Source organism: Rhea americana, unplaced genomic scaffold, assembly GCF_003343005.1.
Source record: "Rhea americana isolate MKP2758 unplaced genomic scaffold, rheAme1 scaffold_244, whole genome shotgun sequence".
In the NCBI taxonomy this organism is placed as follows: domain Eukaryota; kingdom Metazoa; phylum Chordata; class Aves; order Rheiformes; family Rheidae; genus Rhea; species Rhea americana.
Genome location: NW_028186362.1, coordinates 169,318 through 181,492, shown reverse-complemented (window position 1 = coordinate 181,492; position 12,175 = coordinate 169,318). Strand labels below are relative to the sequence as shown.

The window sequence follows — 12,175 nt, the reverse complement described above, 5'->3', positions numbered from 1 at the left end:
TATCTTTCTTTGTTTTGCTTTGGGGGAAGAGACAGAAGCAGAAGAACTTAATTACGGAAATCCCCATCTACAAAAACAGCACGTCTCGCCTTGTACACTTGCGGGACGTCCTTCCCCTGGGCAGCCRGTATCTGCAGCGCGTGTGAGCCAAATCCGATCCCGAGAAGCACTTTCTTCTGGGCCAAGAAGAACAAACAAACAAGCAAAGCAAATCGCCTGCGGAGCAGCAACAAGAACAAGGCGATTTTCACCGGGRCCGGGAGAGCACTGCCTATGCTTGGGTTTTGTGGGGTCCAGGGAGAAACAGGGACAGCTGGAGAGCAGGAGACCCACCACCTGGTCCAGTCTCRGGACAGGGCATCTGTCCCACCCATGGATGCTGGGGCAGTGGTTGTTTCTTTGATCCTGTCTGGCCTGATCTTGTGGTGAGATGACTTCAGCTCTCAGGTGGCAGACACTGATGAGTCACCTCCTGCGTGGGGTGGGAAGGGTGGGAACAGCGGGGGACTGGACAAACGCATTGCTCATTTGGTTTTCAAACCACCCAGCAGCCAGCCCAGCACCCAACCAGAAGCAACCTCAGACAAGTTACTGCCTGAACGGGGCACACCTGTTATTCCTTTCCTTCAGCAGATGCTAACCCTGCCCGTCCACTTTCGATGATGGGAGAAAGCAGGCCAAGCCCCGACCTTGACAGCTGCCTGGAAGAGTGACTCAGTGGGCACCTGGAAAGCACAGCGCTTAGTGCCCCAGCTGCATTTTTAAGGGACAGGAGATCAACTGATGCTCTAGATAGAGCTGGCAATTCTTCACATGAGCTGCTATAATATTCTTGTTTCCTTGGGAAAACTTTAAAACCAACTTTTTCAAGTTTCACCTAAGGAAATACCCYGGGACATAAACTATTCCACAAGACGCTCCTTTCTCCAGAGGCTGAGCAAGGGGAGTCCCTTATGAAGGGCCAAGGTACATCATCACAACAGGAGTCCTCTGCAATCAATGAAAGGACTGYGACTGCTGTTGGGGTTCTTCATTTTGTTTGGGGAGTTTTTTTCATAATGAGAAAAGATGGTTCTCAGTATGCAATGACTTCAGAAGCTATCTTCCTCCAAGATGCTCGCTCACATCACTGAATAAAAACAGCAATCTTCCAGCACAAGCCAGTACTTTGCTCTGGGAGACTTTTGAGAGTTCAAAGAAATTCTTGCTTGTGCTGCTGCTCTTCCTGCTCTGGTTCCAGTAACCATCTCATGAGCATCCTGGTCCTCTCTCCTCCCAGGGCCTCCCAAAATACAGTCCCAAGCTAATAATGGATTGCTGAAATTCAGTAAACCGGACATTTCAGGAATGGGGAGATTGGCTCAAGCTCTAACTTCTGTAGTAGATACTGCAATTAGCAATGTGAGGCTGTTACCTCATGAAACAGCAGTATCCCTTCGGGGAGGGAAAAAAAAAATCTCTGTCACTGATTACACTATTTTCATACCTCAGAGGTTAACTATTAAAACAAACCTATTCATCAGTAGCAGAGGGATTCCATATGGTAATATATTCAATAGGTAATATAATGGGAAGTAATGCTCAAATATTCTTATGAAAAAGCCAACTATTTACTAAGTTGGCAGAATACCTGGAAATGGTGTGACTGTACTTAAGCACTAGTTTTGTCTTTAGGAAAACTGAAGACCGTCCCTTCCAATTAAAATCCAATATATAGTTCACTTTTGAGGAGCTTGCTGTATTTTTAACTCTTCTGTTTGTTCTTGACTTTGCCCCTCTTATTACCATTTACCTGCAATATCAGCTTTGTAATACAAAATCTGAGGCTATTTTTGATTAATCATGTTATGCCTCCTATAATTTCTTCAAGAGTATGTTCTAGGTACTTGTTCAAAAGAACCATTCCTAATGCTACTATTAATGCTACCTGATTATCRTCCTATTCAACAATGCAATCTCACTACAGCTGGTTCAGGAAGTCTGTATTAGAATATACATTTTTTTTTTACAGAAAAATATGAACAGAAGTATTGCAGACCTCTCCAAAACATACATTCACAGGCTGACAGGATTTGCTTGAAGCGTGCCACTTTCTTAGCAAGTATTTTTCAGGATGGAAAATGACACACGCTCCTGCTTTTCAAGACCTCGTATAGGTGTGAGCAATGGTAAACCCATTAGTGTAGACTGAAGGCTCAAATTCTGGCCGCTTGCGCTGGCTAGCCCTGTTGAACATACAAGGCTGCCTGGTTTGAAAAAGAAAAAAAAAGACCCTWGTCAGATGCTTTTGCTGCTATTTTGGTTGCTGGACATTCAGAAGCAACACTCCTTAAGACGATGGCAGACAGATGTAAAGGAGTACGGTGAGTTTGGTGAACAAAAATGATGAGGAAGGACATGACCCAAGGAAAAGTGCTCACAAGCAATAGCGGGAATCAGGTGGAAAAGAGCAGGGAGAGCCTGGTTCAGGTCTGTTTTTAATTAAAGCATTTAACAAACCTGAAGTTCAAAGAGGAAGAGGAACTGGAATTCACATAGTCTACAATAGGTGACAGAAGGTTGGAAAAGATTTTTATCCACTCATATAATTAACCTCCGGTAAGTTTTCTAAAATGCTATAAATCAAGACACATTTCAGACTGTGACAGCCTATCTTTCAATCAYAGCCACTTAGCTGCACACAGTGTGCCAAACCACTTGCATGTTTTTATCCTCCAAACAACTGTTATGATGATGATTAATTTTTTTTATTATTATTATTAAAGAAAATGCTGTCTTACCTTTGCAGAGTCATGTTCAAATTGCCTGTACACGCCTTGATCTTGTTTTGCGCTTCCAGGTGAGTCATCCCATCTGTACTTATGCCGTCAATGGTGAGAACCACATCGCCTACCCCCACGTTTGCTCGGGCTGCCTTGCCGCTGTCGTTCAGCTGAAATACCACAAACACGGCGAGTGAGCAACTCGGGTGCGTTAGCTTTACATTCATTGCATTTTCTGTGTCCCTGGGGAAGCTACCGTGCATCTACTATCCTTCCAAGTGAAGTCATGTTTATATGTTCTTGTTCTTCTTTCACTTAAAGCATTTCACAGGAAAAGCATTGCACGGCCTTTCCCACTTGTCAAAATTAGGTTCCGCTACTACCTGATCGGCTCAAAGTTGTGCACCTTCACCAAGAGTCCAGCACAAGCAAGCAGGAACACGCACACAGTTTCCTGGACTCAAAGTTCCTGCCTCTCATTTCTCATTCTAGATTTTCCACCTAAGCAAACTCTTCAAAGTTTACGTATTTATCAACGACCAGCTCACGTGCACGGAACATTTCATTAAKAGTGAAGCTGACTTTTCTCCAGCTGTAACTACTAGGAAGTCAAAAGTTCAACACTGCAGATCGTCCAGTTCAAGAATTTAGTTCTGCCCTTCTCTTGGTAGGTTTATGGCCCCAGTGACCTGCAGTATATTCACACTGGGTAAGAGAGGCCTCTTGGCCAGTCCGCCTCTTCGATCAAAGTTACTGCTAAAGTTCAGCTCAACTGCCTTCAGTCCCGCTGCATGAAATAGTCTAGCAACAGAAACCTTTGTGAAGTTCATGTTATTGACCCCTCATTGAGCAATAAATTAATCTTCTCATCTGATTCCACCGAATTTCAACTAGCTTCGTTCCCAAGGGCAGAAATAAAAAYGCAACACATAGCAAGATTTATGCGCCAATTTACTTTGTTGTTCTCAGTCTGTTGATCACTTTATAGCTAGCTACAGAGAGCAATCCTGTACAGTGCAAATTCCCTCTTTTTTTTTTCCAGAGATATTTCCTTTCTTATACCAGAGAGGCTGTAGCAGCTGGTACTTTGCATCCAAAATTTCACCACTTCTTCTTTACACACGATCATGAGGCTAGTCTTTGGAAGAGCACTTTTCTATTTTTTTTTGGATGTGAACAGCAGTATGAGGAAAAATAAGTCACCTGTTGCTAAGCATGTGAAAAAGCATCCCATAGCCTATTCAATGTGGTTAATACTAACGCTGAGCATCTATCTGACTTTCTGAAGGCAAGTTCTTTACTTGAGAAAGCTGTGCCTAATGCTGCAAAAGGAATACTCCAAAAAATACAGTTTGAGAACATATAGCGAAAGCCTTAAATTTTGCACTTAGCGGATCACGACTGACATTTCTGAACATCAGTCTATGTCACACAGATACTTGCAGTAGCACTACTAGCAACTAAAAACAATTGCCAAAGATTAAACCAAATGAGAAAAATCCCCCCCTTTAGTGTTACTACTGTGCTATTAAAACATGTCATTCCATTCAAAGGGGAGGGAGGAGAGGTAGGARGACACTCCAGCCCTTCAGATTCACGGTATCCATTAGCTCCTCAGATATATACYTCAAAAAAACAATCATGCCCAGAGATGAAACGGAAGGGTGCTGACAAGCGCGAGGAAGCAAAGCCAGTCCCACCAGAAGAAAAAAGTGGAAGACAAAGGAGAAAGAACATAAACCAACTCAGAAACCTTCTGGGCTTACTAAATTCATAGGCATTATAATTTGTGTAGCACATCATTTTTCAAAAGGCTTCAAAGACAAAGTCAGAAATGCTCATGATTTGGTACACAGACCCATCTCTTGAGCTAGGAGAACCTGGCGGCTCCGAAGCTCAGGCCAGGGAACCCACCAAGCCTACAGAGAGCTATGACCAATGCAGCTATTTATAGGGAAGACCCTTAAATAAGTTGCGACCAGCTCTTTAAACAGAGACGTTACCGCATGCTGACATTTGTCAGCAACCTCTCAAAAAGGRGATGGGGCTTAAGGGCATTAAAAATGAAAGGTCGAAAGGATAGCTATGCTTTTTTATGCGGAAGGAATTATTCCACGGTCGGGGAGATCCASAGCGGTGATGCTCTCATCGAGACACGGCGGATAAAACACCCAACTAAGAGCRAGCGCTTCTGGCTAAGGGATTTGGCTAAGGAGCAGAGGCGAGGTTGGTACTTCGAGGAAACTCCTACCTAGCAATTCGTCGTCGTAGGAATTGGAACATTTGAAATATTTAAGGATGCTTTACACTCTGCAGACACATTTGTACCCTGTGACCCTCAATTTTGACATTTCCCAGACTCTGTAGCTGCACATTATCACCACAAACTATAAAGCTAATAAAAGTATCTAGCCTGAGTCAGTACCAGCCTGAGGTGAACCACAGTCTGCTTAAAAACAGAAACTCAAGTCAACTGATGGGCAAAAGTCAAAACCCGACAACTAAAGCCCACATCCTTTCAGGGAGCCAAGCACGGCCTCACCACACACCTCGGGTACCGCACCTGCGCGGCCCGGCGGGCGCTGCAGGAGGTCCGCGTGGGAGAGCACGGCGACAAAACCACAAACCAGGCTACCTGTAACCCGACCAGCCGCTACGCGCCTCAGAAATACTCCAGAGACGCTCGACGGATCTGTTTTAAAWTCTGTGCTTACAATACGAGTCAAGTTTCTAAGAACAAGCACGGGTTACGACTGCACGGCGAGGTTTTGAGGGTGTTTGGTTGTCGCTGTTTTGGGGTGTGCGTGTGTTTATGTGTATATGCGTTTATTTATTTAAAGTTACACTGACAACTTCTAAAACTAAAACCTGCCCAAGCAGAAACATTTCCTGGTACTTAGGTTCACGTCTGCACGCTCTGGGAAGCTCATCTTGAGGGGGCCGGGGGTGGCAGAGCCGTCCCACGGCCGGTCACCCCGCCGGCCGCCCCTCGGCAAAGCTCCGCCGGGGCCCCGGGCAGCAACCGGCCGCACGGCCCAGAGCCCAAAGCCAGCCGTTCGGGGACGGTCGGGATGCTTTCCGATGAACACAACTCAAACCAATGCCTAGTATTAGATTTCAGTTTTGGTTGAACCAAAAAAAAAAAGTGTGTGTGTGTGTACATGCGTGTATGTGTATATATATATATATATATACACACACGCATGTACACACACACACACACACACACACACATTTCTTTTCTTTGTTTAACCATCTGAATTAAGCAAACTCAGAGCTAACAAAAGACAAGCTATTGCTTCATTTAGGATGAACTTCACAAGCAGCGGTATAAAAACTGATTTCAGTATAGTCCTAAGCCTCAAGTTTTTAAAAGCAAGCAGACAAAACCGCCGGGCAATAAAATCATTATTTCATTCTGTAATAAACAATATAAAAAGAATTTAAAGAAAAAAAAAAAAAAACGCATCCCTTTAAATATCTCACTAAAGCTTGAAGATAAAAAGAGCTCTTTCCCCAAAAATTTTTTCCAGGGAAAGCGCGTATGTCCACATGTACACATATATACAGACTCACACACGCACACGTGTGTGTGTGTGTGTGTGTATATATACACATACACATATCTCTGAATCATTGCAATTTGTAGCTTAACTCATTTCTAATTAACATATAATCATTTTTTTCTTACATGACTAAGATGACTTGACAAACATCTCTTCCCGGACCATATCATTATTATTGAGCTCTTGTGCAGTAGTAAGCAAAACACTCAAATTGCCGTTCCTCGTAAGACAAGGCCTATTAGAACAGAGGTGGAAACTGCCTTTTCTCTCTTCCACGCTGCCTGCCAGCACGGTCTTGAATCCGCTCGAGCTGCAGCCGACCCGCGCGATGTGGCGCCCCGGCAGTGCATGTCAACCCCGGCGACCCTCCGCTCCGGCCGAGGGCAGAGCTGCCGGCGTCAGCAGCGAACATTGCTCAGGGCGGCTCTGAACCCCGCCGTGAGGGGCTGTCTCACACCGTGGTGAGAAGGCACTCGTGCACAGGCTGGCTTCAGCCCTYTTCCGCGGCGTACAGCAGCTCCCCGGTGGCCTTCGCGCGGTGGCGTGACGGAGCAGACCCAGGCCAGCCCTTCCACATAATCCACGGAAAAATGATCCACATAACCCACAAAACTCTCACACGTTGTTCTCAGCTCTGCTTGGTACTCATCCTCAGCAGTAATCCTGGTGACAAGTATTTGAAGGAGATTGGGCTGTATGTCACTGTCAATACTGTCTTATCTGGTGTCCTRCACAGTTCTCCAGCCTGCTGTTACACTTCAGATAACCCACTGCATACACACACATATCATTACGCATCCCTGYGTGCACCAAACACCAAGCCAGGCACCCAAAAAGGAGCCGGAGAGGATGCTGGCTGCTGAATACAGCAAAGGAGGCACCACGCAGTGCAAATTACTCTTATGCAAAACTGGCTTGAAAGCAGTTTAGGATCTAAAATGCAAATTAAGCTCACAAAATAGGATCACTGCACAATGCATAGGCCTTTGGAGTAGGCAATCTTCTATTTTTCATTAACACTAAAGAGATTAACCTGAAGGCTAGGACTCTGAAATGGAAGAACAAGTCCCCAGTCTCACTGGCTTGCCCCAGAAGAGGTTCTTGGTAAGCCTGAAGGGTCTCCATGTGCTAGTGCCAGGAAGACAACGAGCTGGTGCCACCTCTCACTTGTCACGGTTTGACTGATCGTGGTTTTCTCGCAGCTTTGCCCCCCCGTGAAAGGGTTTCATCTGTGCTTCCTCTCCCCCTCCTCTTCCCTTCAGATAGCTCAATGCTGCAGGAGGCAAGGAAGCAGAGGCAGATAGGACTTCATACAAGGGGCCTTCAGCTCTCACTTTTGCTGTTTTTGACATAAGACCTACATACCATCTTTACTGCAAATTCAGCACCACTTAGCAGACAGGATGATCTCCATTTTCTAGCTTCTCTGYATCAAAGAGAAGCAAAAAGCTAAATATGCAGCAGTAAATTCTGATATAATTCATGGATTTTACGTGCAGTTTAAGCTTTTTATTCAGGTACTGAAATAAAAGTTAAGACCCGGAAATTCCCAATGGAATTCAAAGGATTATTCAAATAAATCAAAGTTCACACTAGCAGTGGGAGGATTTCTCCTAGAATGGCATCTAACAAGGCTCTAAACATCAGGTCTTGCTTTTGTGATTCATTTGAAGCAATCAGATAAAAACACTATCACCAAGAGGGGACAGGCAAAACTGGTGACCCCCAGAAAAACAGGATAAGAAAATTGATTCATGTTCTGATAATGCCACAATGTCAGAAAAACTAGTTGTCAAAAGGACTAAACCCAAGTAATTCCAACATCACGGCTAAAATCATATTTGAAAGACGTAGGTGGGCATTTCTGAAAAAAAAAAAGCTCGCTTTCTTCGTACTTGTGAGCGATGGAAAATGATTTACGGTCAGGTGCCAGAACGCCTGCAGACATTCAAGACCCTAAACCAGTAGCTCTCACTAGGTCTTCAAGGAGCTCATTTGTGCTCTCACACCGTCGGCATGCCTCAGAGCCCTACTTACTTTAACTGGCTGTCTCGTCTCTTAGAGAGTCTTCTTCTGTTTGGAGAGTGTGCAGAACTAATCCAGGCTTCTCCCTGGGAGACTATATGCCAGCGGACAAAAGATCATTGCCTAGTTAATTTTGCAGAGASACAGAAAGAGGAAATGGAATGAAAACCGAGCTAGAAGTGTAATGTAATCCCTGCACGGCTGCTTTAGCTTTTGTGAGGTGCATTTAAGCCTGCAGAGTTTCTCTTCCAGTCTGCGGGAGKGGGGAACATTTTGGATGACCACCACAAATTGCTTCCATAATGAAAGCATGCAAATTACTTGGAGGCCGAAGAGGCATCACCTTAGCAGCCAAATGATTTGCATCAGAATAGCAGTTTCAAACGCCTGTTGTTTTTACAGGGGAAAGAAGGAGAAGCGCTGCTGACGCTGGGGTGCCCTCCCCGCCCGCAGCATCCATTTGGTCACGGGCTCAGCTATCAGTAAGAGCAGAGCAGCACTGCATCCCAAAGCCACCACTACGCTCTGGAGAGCTACAAAAATATGTTCTATTGCTGGAGCTTATTCCACTTCCCCGCACACACACACACTTTCCAGCTACATTTTTTTTTTTTTTAAAAAAAAGATAAATTGAAAGCCTATACAGATCTAGACCAAAATTCCTAAAGAAACCCAAACTAAAGCACAGTTACTATTCTTTAATGGAGCTTAATTCAAGCAAGTGATTCAATTCAGCTTTTTCCAAAAAAGAAATCCACCTTCTGTATTGTAAAGGTCACACATATTAAGATTGCTGCAGTTCATATAATGGTGTATTTCCTCCCTTCCCAAAGAGAGTTATTTTTATTCATTCACAGATAATAAAATTAGTTCAACTAAACATCCATGTAGATCTCTAATAACCTTATTAGCTGATTATATGTCATCTTGCTTTCATGAGGTTTTCAGGTTCTGTGATTTAGTCCCTCTCAGTAGGATATACTTTACATCTTGCCTTTATGTCCAGTATGTAATTATTCTAATTTAAATTACACAGAATAAGATCTYGTTCTGCCTTTACTGCATTCCCTGCAGTTCAAACAGTGGACAAAAAATAAAGAAACCCTTGAAAGAAATAACCTTTAARGAACTGTGAAGCAACTAGATAAAGGTGACCTGAAGCAACGGAAGAAAATCAGAGCAAAATAGCCAAAACCTACTAAAAGATTCAGTGGAACAGAAACACATTCCTTCAACTATTCACACATAGGACAAAAGTAGTAAGAATATTAGGTTAAACTGAAAAAGCAACACCAGAGATGAGACAACGTGGAACTGCTACTGTTAGGAGAGCGCCCTTCCTGATTTTTAACTTCCTAATTTTTAAATAAAGCCTTTCGTGGCCCCTGGAAAAGAGACCTGAGGGATGCAAAGAAGATTCTTGTACTCRGCAGTAGCGAGGAGCAGCATCTGTCACTAATAAAGCAATTCCACATATGCAAGTAAAGCAATCAGAAAGAAAGAATTGGGGACATACGAACTGAAACCTCATCTGACAAAAACTCACACTGCTTAGCCAATGGCAAGAAAAGCCACTATAAATTGAAATGCCTTATGATATACCAGCAGTCATTTCATTTTTTTTAATCCAGAAAAAGACAGACATGCAGAAACACATAAGAAACTATCCATTTGCTTCAAAGAATATATAATTTAGATAATGATAAGCTACACAACATAAGTAAAGACAAAAACCGAGGCAAGTTCAGGCACTATGAGTACTCCCTGTTGGCACAAGTCATCGTCAGGTGGCACAGCTCCCCTGAATGCTATCCAGCACTGGCCTTCTGCAAGAACTGTAGCTGAAATCTGTTTCGAAGGTTAAATCCAAACGCAGCAATAAGAGCAGCCACATTAGTTTCACAGAGAGAATTTTGCCGCTTTTAAAAGYGGCATACGAAGAAACACGAAGCGAGCAAATTCTCAGTGAGCGAAYAAATTCCTGAGCAGAAGCAGCAAAATAGTAGACCTGAGAAGTACAGTAGGGTTGTAAGAGCCAAAAACTTATCTTATGATGGAAAGAAGAGACCACACTTCAAGCAGTTGCAGGGTGAGGGTGATGCAGCTCAAGTGACAACTGAGGGGGACATTTCTGGCAACTCTGTTCAGAAAGGACCTGAGAACAGCGAGGTCAAAGACATGGAAGTCAGCTGAGAAACTGTAAGGATGAGACTGGACGACAGATTTTGCAACCTGGTAAGAGAAGAAAASTCCAATCTTGCAAATGTTATGGATGAGAAAGCAACATCTGAATACGGCTTGAAAGAAAAGGGTCGCCAACACGATGCAGGAGAAAAAGGCACTTCCTCGTTGCAGGCAGGGATGGCTGGGAGGCAACGGCAGGGGGAGAACAACRCCGCTGCGCTCGGTGACCCCCAGCGCGGGGCCCGCGGCACGAGCTCCGCTGCCGCCAAGCCCGCTCTGAGCCTGCGGCTCGGCGCCCACGGAGAGGGCGCGGAAGAGACACGGCGAGCTGCAGAAGCTTCCCCAGCTCGACCGCACCACGTCAGTCCCGGGTTTGCTTTTCCAAGCTCAAAGGCGCTAACGCTTAGCGCGTTCCTTTGGTCAGGCGGAATAAAAAAGGACAAGACAAGGCCGCCTCAACCCAAGCAAGACAAGACGGACGAGCGCAGATAAACAAGCGTGCTCCGAATGGCGCGGGAAGYAACGGGTTAAACCAACCACACTTACTACGAGGATGTGCCGAGACTCCTTCCAGATAAACAGAAACGCAGTCCTACGTGTACATGCCTTAATTTAAGGCAACGGATAGAGATGTCCTGAACATTAGTCAAAAATCAAAACTTCTGGAACAGAGACATAAAAAAGAAATAGGAGACACTAGTAAATCCTAGTGCATATCTTGCCTTTTATACATCAAGGGAATACTGCAGCAGACACTTATTTCAAACCAGACACCTACTGGCTAAGCACCCAAAGTATAAAATATTGCAGAACAAAAGTCCAATAAAAAACCCCAGAAAACAAGAAACACATTTTAAAGGAGTTACACATTGTTCAATAAATTCGTACCAGCTGTTTAGAGCTAAGATACGAAAAAGGTTTATTGCCAGCTAATAAAGCTCACGAGACTATATAGCAATTTGAAATTTAATTTTGCATTTCTATATTATATACACACAACACAGTTTTAGTTTACTTGACTTCAAACATGACTTTTACATGACTTCAGCTTATACATTTCCAGCTTAAAGATACATTATTTAAAACACCGTGTATAAAACACTACAGATTTGGTACATACACAGAGCCCTCTCTAAAGCTATTCTGAAAAGGCCATTCTTCCTCTCTGTTGGGGACCCGTATTATAACATCACATGAAGATTTTCAGCATTTTTCTTTTTAGGCAACACATAATGAAAAAATGCACTTGTCCAGACAAAGTAGGACACCGTTCAGGACAAATATCATGACTGATATTTCTGACTGATCTGAATTTCACTCCTGTGAGCTGCACCAAAACTGCTAATCATAATGCTAAATTACCCTAATGCCTGAGTCACGCCACAGCTTTTTTTTGGTTTCGGACATTTAGAGATCCAAAAATTACACAGGCAGCTAAGCAATGAATAAGGCTGGAGGCTGGTTATCAAACAGCTTCTGAAAAAACAACACAGAAAACTCAACCTTTCAAGTATCTGCCATGCAGCAATTTATCACTTGCTCTGAGTGTATCACCTGCAGATGACTCCTATAAAATACAGGCTAGTGCTCACAGCTTGGGTGACTTCTCTCTCTCTCTCTTTATTTATTTATTTATTG

General features: G+C 43.8%; 1 protein-coding gene across 8 annotated transcripts in view; it reads right to left on the bottom strand.

Moving 5' to 3' along the window:
• Window positions 1-12,175, bottom strand: part of PDLIM5 (PDZ and LIM domain 5) — a 111,181-nt gene that overhangs the window by 72,568 nt on the left and 26,438 nt on the right. For all 8 annotated transcript variants that reach the window (XM_085306656.1, XM_085306658.1, XM_085306662.1 and 5 more), the window contains one exon: window positions 2,781-2,932. In XM_085306656.1, coding sequence (XP_085162782.1) covers window positions 2,781-2,932 — 152 coding nt within the window. The remainder of the gene's footprint in view (window positions 1-2,780; window positions 2,933-12,175) is intronic.